At 49.8% G+C, this 6,916-nt stretch overlaps 1 protein-coding gene across 1 annotated transcript; it reads left to right on the forward strand.

Moving 5' to 3' along the window:
* Nucleotides 1–178: 178 nt before the first annotated feature.
* LOC306758575 (prostaglandin E2 receptor EP4 subtype-like) lies at nucleotides 179–2,031 on the forward strand (the record flags this gene model as incomplete). The annotated part of the gene is made up of 2 exons (XM_079243902.1): nucleotides 179–1,033; nucleotides 1,486–2,031. The coding sequence occupies 2 exons, from the start codon at nucleotides 179–181 to the stop codon at nucleotides 2,029–2,031; spliced, it is 1,401 nt and encodes a 466-aa protein (XP_079100028.1).
* Nucleotides 2,032–6,916: the final 4,885 nt, after the last annotated feature.

Consider the following 6,916-nt stretch of genomic DNA (forward strand, 5'->3'; position numbering starts at 1 on the left):
AGCAGCAGCTTTAATACTGGCAACAAAAGCCAGGTTCGCCTTCATCTGTGCGCGCGCACAGCCAACCAGGCTGCTGGAAACCGCGCTGTCCCTGCGGGTCATGGTTTATTCTGGGTAGAAAACCCTTTTCAGCAGAATGTCCACCGGCTTCCACGCTGGTCTGCTTCTGCTTGTCACCATGATCAACGCCACAGCTGCGTTTGGAGAGCCGGACAGGAACGTTTCTGCGCCGCTGCTGCCTCTCAGCCACAACCACAGCTCCTTCCCTGCGCTTCGGCTCGACTCCAGGTCTCTGGTCACCTCAGCCACCATGTTCGCTGTGGGAGTCCTGGGGAACCTCATCGCCATAGTTGTGCTGTGCGTGTCCAAAAAGGAGCAGAAGGAGACGACCTTCTACACGCTGGTGTGCGGGATGGCCGTCACGGATCTCCTGGGGACCTGCTTCACCAGCCCGGTGGTGATCGCCACATATGTGGCCAACCGCTGGCCAGGAGGAGCGCTGCTTTGCCACTTCTTCTCCTTCTCCATGCTGTTCTTCGGCTCAGCCGGCATGTCCATCCTGTGCGCCATGTCCGTGGAGCGCTACCTGGCCATCAACCACGCGTATCTCTACTCCCAGCACATAGACCGAACCATGGCGCGGCTCGCGCTCCTGGCCACCTACCTGGCCAACATCGTGCTCTGCATCATGCCCAGCTTCGGCTTCGGTCAGCACGTCAGGCACTTCCCCGGAACTTGGTGCTTCCTGGACTGGAGGGCGACGGATGCCGCGGGCGCGTGCTACTCCTTCCTGTACGGCGGGGTGATGCTGGTGCTGATCGCCGTGACGGTGCTGTGCAACCTGGCGGTGTGCAGGTCTCTGGTCGGGATGAACCAGAGGACAGGGATAGTGAGGACTGAGCTGTGTGAGCAGGGCGGCTCGCGCCGCAGGTTCCCCCGCCTGCAGTCCGTCTCCTCCGCCGCGGAGATCCAGATGTTCTGGCTCCTGATCTTCATGACCATCGTGTTCCTGGTCTGCTCCATCCCTCTAGTGGTAAGAACGTCCTGCTCTCCAGCTGTTTCCAGGTGTTCTGGGCCATGTGAAAGACACAAATTGACGCTAATTGTTTAACGTTGTTTTTGCTGCAGCTGCTTATTACAGAAACTGGAGACTTTTGTTATTTTAAATTTTTTTAAAAATGAAATAAAATGCAACAGTTATTTTCTGATTCAGAAACACCTGGCGACACATGTGTCAAGTTTTTCCACCCGCATTGATAAATCCATCCTTCTGTCCAAACCGTCGCTGAATATGCAGTGAAGGCTGATTTTATTTGGCCTGATACATTAATTACATTCATTTTTCTGTTTATCTGTTTACTTATTTTCTTATAGCTTTTGAAAAAAAATATTTAGTGAAGGGTTTATAATGATCTTAGAGTATGCACATACGCCCCTGGTGATGGCTGGAGTTTGAAGTTGTTTCGTCCTGTTTCTGCCTGACAGGTCCGGATCTTCGTGAACCAGCTCTACGACCCTGCCTACATCTCCGCTGGGGGGGAGCCGGACTACGGGGGCGACATGATGGCGATCCGCTTCGCCTCGTTCAACCCCATACTGGACCCTTGGGTGTACATCTTATGCAGGAAGAACCTGTTGATGAAGGGCTGCGAGAGGCTGAAGAGGGCTGCAGCCTGGGCCCGGGACGGCCGGGGGGACGGGAGCGACCTGGTGGGGGGTCAGAACTCCCCTCCTTCTCTACACAGCAACGACACCAGTTACGCATCGTTACGCACGGCCAGCTACAGGAACGAGCTGGATCAGCACGCGCCGGTCAGGATCAGATCTTTTACAGACTTTGCGATGAGACAAGCGTGGGACTACGACACCGCCCGGGTCAACTTTCACCCGTTCAGCATCCACTCCACGGCAGGCTGCGAGGAGGAGGAGGAGGAGGAGGAGGCTCCTCCTGGACCCACTAGAGCCGCGCGCATCCCAACAACTGACGGGGCCCCACGTGCGTTCACGTCCAGCTCCAGTTTGGGTCCATGACGTGTCTCTGAGGGACTGGTGCTGTGTTCTAACAGCACCAGTCCAGTCCGCGCGCCCAAACTCCCAGATCGATCAGTTTGTGATCAATAAGCTGAAGATTAAACTGACTGAATGTTTCTAGAACACAAAGGAGGAAAGACATCAGAACGAGCTGCTGCTGGGAGGTTTGACTGGTCTGACTGGGCTTCAGTGGAAAACAGGGGGACCAGGTCTCAGTGTGGTCCAGACCTCGTCCTGGAGGCTCCAGGGGGACCAGGTCTCAGCGTGGTCCAGACCTCGTCCTGGAGGCTCCAGGGGGACCAGGTCTCAGCGTGGTCCAGACCTCGTCCTGGAGGCTCCAGGGGGACCAGGTCTCAGCGTGGTCCAGACCTGGTCCTGGAGGCTCCAGGGGGACCAGGTCTCAGCGTGGTCCAGACCTGGTCCTGGAGGCTCCAGGGGGACCAGGTCTCAGCGTGGTCCAGACCTCGTCCTGGAGGCTCCAGGGGGACCAGGTCTCAGCGTGGTCCAGACCTGGTCCTGGAGGCTCCAGGGGGACCAGGTCTCAACGTGGTCCAGACCTGGTCCTGGAGGCTCCAGGGGGACCAGGTCTCAGTGTGGTCCAGACCTCGTCCTGGAGGCTCCAGGGGGACCAGGTCTCAGTGTGGTCCAGACCTCGTCCTGGAGGCTCCAGGGCGACCAGGTCTCAGCGTGGTCCAGACCTCGTCCTGGAGGCTCCAGGGGGACCAGGTCTCAGCGTGGTCCAGAGTCCAGACCTGGAGGCTCAATAAATCTGGTTTTCTGTGATCGTTTATCCCATGAAAAGTTCTGTTGCCGTGGAAACAGACCAGTCTGATAACGTATTCTACCCTGTGGGTACCAGTAAGATGTGGGATCTTCGTTCCGATCCGTTTCAGGTTCAGTTGTGACGTCATGAAATGCTGCTGTAAATCGTTTTGTGTTGCTGTGAAGAATCTTTTTCTACTTCAACATGCTGCTTCTTCATTGTGGTCCGTCAACATGTGATACTTTTACCATTAAACACGTGTGTGTGTGTGTGTTTTATACCTTCATTATAAACATCCAATGAGGAGGAAACGTCACATGTTTGAGCCCAGAACTACGCGCCGGACGTGTGGACCATAAACATATATATACATAGACGCCTCATTGAGTGCTGGAGAGTGCACCAATATGGCGGCGACGCCAATATGGTCGCCGCCATATTGGATGGGGATCTGCTTTCGTGTTGCTGCAGAATCAACGTAGTTTCCCCATAAAACTGTTTTCTGTGGAACAACGCGTATATATAACACACAAACAAAACACTTTTCGACATAACTGGTTTATAAATAATGTTAACAAAGTGAATAATCTACTAAATGCAAATGATACATTTTACTCCTATGAGGTGTTTATGGAAAAATATGACATTGATGCTTCACAAAGAGTTTTACATGGTAGCATAATTACCTCCACCATGGAGGTTATGTTTTTACCAGCTTTATCTGTTTATCTGTTTGTGTTCAAGATAACTTAAAAAGTTTTGGATGGAGTTACATTAAATTTTCAGGACTTGTTGGAAACATGGAAAGGAAGGACTGATTTAATTTTGGTGGTAATCCAGATCACCGTTTGGATCCAGGAACTTTTTAAAGACCTTGGAGGAGGTTTACGCTCTTCTTTTTTGATAAATTAATAAATGTAAATAAAAGAAAGAGTCAACTGTAGTCAAGAGAAAGCAGCAACTATTCCTGTATTTTGTTCAGCATACGGTTGCAATAACCGGAGAAATACTGAAAGCAGATCGTGTGGAATTACATTTCACAAGGTTGAATAATAATTTATTTGACCAGATAAAAATAGATAAATCCAAATACATCAATAAACAACCAAACATCTTAGTATCAAATTCATTTATACATTTATTTATATTGTAGCTACCATATCTTTGTCAAATAGCATCATAAAAAATATTTTAGCATAAAAGCACATTGTCTTCATGTTTTACAGTGATCTGTATCATAATATCGCTGCCCTTTGTAACAAACCAAACTGAGAAAAATCAGGTAAAAATTGGCGAAATTATTGTTGTGGTTGGACCTACACCTTACAAATAAATACATTAGAAGCAAATGGAGACCCATCCAAGATGGCAGCGTGATACGACGCGGTGTCTATGTATATATATATATATATATATATATATATATATATATATATATATATATATATATATGTCTATGGTGTGGAAGCTGTTTGCGTGATGGAAGATCTCCAGGACCAGAGAGCAAGTCCAAAGTTTACTTCTCATTTTCACCAGCAGGTGGCGCCTCAGGAACATTTATCATGAGGCTGAACAGTGGAATCATGATCGCAACCAGTAAAACCAGTTTCATATTTTAAAAACTTTATTCCCTTGAAGGATAATGTCATACAAAAATAAAGACAATTTATCAATAACAATAACAATAATAATAATAATAATAATAATAATAATAATAATAATAATAATAATGACAGGTGACATAAAGTGTTATTGAACTGAATTATGGAACCACTTTAACATGAGGAATATATTTTGAGGTGTTTCATTGATCAGATTAGTTTGTACATTTTAGTTACATCAGTGATTTTTTTAAATTTCAATAACCTGAAACCAAAAGAAACAAAACAAAAAATTAAAATAATAAAAATCAGACCGCTTACCTGCCATATTTTAGAAATAAACGAAAATACCCAGAACTGCTTGGAAATGACTAAATAAACAGGTTGTTGTTTAACTGGAAATCAAATAAAAGCAGCACATATTCATTGTTTCTGTAACTAAATGAATTATAATCAGATTACAGTGGATTTTAGGTGGAATTGCTGAACCGACGGCGTGATTTACGTTTGTGTGAACTTGAACATCGGCGCCTCAGGGGGGATAAATAAAAAAAGAAAAAAAAGAAAAGATGAACATACTGGAGGTGAGCAGAGGCAACTGTCAACATGAATCTTGGCAATAAATAGATTAATATCTACATTACAAAACAGCTTTCATATGAAGCCATAATAAATAAATAATTTATCAGAAATAAATATATTTTACTTTTACGCAGTAATACATGTAGATGCATGGCATCCATTAGGCCGAGTCTTTTCTCCACAAGCTTCAGCCTTTCCGTCTCTGCCACATCAAATCCAAACACACACACACACACACACACACACGGACACACACACACATACACTCTCTCTGTTTTGTGAGGAAGAAGCAGCATCCAGGTTTCCTGCAGGAAGACCAGACTGGAGTTCCTCCTCAGTCTCGGACTGCGGCTTTGGCTTAGTGGTCCAGACATGACTTCCTGGTCTCTGAGGGGGACAGCGCCCCGCTGGTAGCGTCCTACCTCCGCCAGACAGGGTCCTCCGCCAGACGGCGTCCTCCTCCAGACGGCGTCCTCCTCCAGACGGCGTCCTCCTCCAGACAGCAGTGAAGCCGCTCCTCCTTCAGCCCATGCACATGCAGCTGGCAGCAGACAGCGACTGGATGGTCCTCCACGTGGTCTGGGCGTCCATAAAGGAAACCGGCTCATACCGGTCTGGTCGGCAGCAGGGGTGTTTGCTGACTTTGCGGGCGGTGCGTAGAGGCAGTGAGCCGTTTTCCAGCAGGGCCTTTAGAGCCAGGTCATAGTTGGTCCTCGAGGACTGGCAAGAGCCCACGCAGTACTTAAAGAGGACAATCTCATCTGAGTCGTAGCCGAGGCCCAGATCCCGAACCCGCATCTCCCTTTTCTCCACACGGCAGTCCCTGCTGCTCTGCGTCGGGCGCCGGCTTTTACCTTTACCCTTCCTATCTCCTTTCCCCGTCTCTTCTTCCTTTTCCTTCCTCTTCCTCTTCTTCTTCTTCTTCTGTGATCCCTTGGCCTGCTGCTCTGTGGGGTCAGAGGAGCGTGGAGAGCGCCCCGCCCAGCGGACGCTGGGATGGTCGTCCATCTCATCCGTCACAAAGGGCTCTGAAATGGAGAGGAGTGATGAGTTTCACACAGTCTTTATGCTCATACACACACTGAATGCGACTTCCAGAAGACTTTCAGCACCATAGAGAGCGTGCCAGGTGGAGTAAGGGTCGCCGTCTTCCTCCTTGTCTGCCACAACCTCCGGCAGTGTCACAGGAAGCTCCCTGTCCTCGTGTCCTCCTAGCAGGCCCACAGCGTGGCTGGAATCTGATCCCACTCCAGCACCAGCAGACCTCATGTGAGCTCCTTCCACCAGAGGCAGCAGAGACACCAGAACCCACAGCAGCACCTAAACAGAGACGGAGACAAAGAACATCTTTCATGACGTCATCATCACAGGTACGACCACCTGCAGCCGCTTCCAAACGACCTGCTTGTCACAGCGGACGTCCAGTTTCAACTCCGTCCATATCTGTGCTGCTAAATAACTAGTGGTGTTCCGCAGGACAGATGTTCCACAAGACCGCTGTCCCGCAAGGCCGCTGTCCCGCAAAACCGGTGTCCTGCAAGGCCGGTGTCCCGCAAGACCTGTGTTCCGCAAGACCTGTGTCCCGCAAGACCGGTGTCCTGCAAGACTGTTGTCCCGCAGGGCCGATGTCCCGCAGGGCCGATGTCCCGCAAGACCGGTATTCCGCAAGGCCAGTGTCCCGCAGGGCCAATGTCCCGCAAGACCAGTGTCCCGCAAGACCGGTGTCCTGCAAGACCGGTGTCCCGCAGGGCCGATGTCCCACAAGACCGGTGTTCCGCAAGACCAGTGTTCCGGAAGACCGGTGTTCCGCAAGACCGGTGTTCCGCAAGACCGGTGTCCCGCAGGACCTGGTTCCCGCAAGACCGGTGTCCCACAAGACCTGTGTCCTGCAAGACCGGTGTTCCACAAGACCTGTGCCCCACAGGACCTGGTTCCCGCA

Source organism: Telmatherina bonti (assembly GCF_933228915.1).
Source record: "Telmatherina bonti genome assembly, chromosome: 7".
Classification (NCBI taxonomy): Eukaryota; Metazoa; Chordata; class Actinopteri; order Atheriniformes; family Telmatherinidae; genus Telmatherina; species Telmatherina bonti.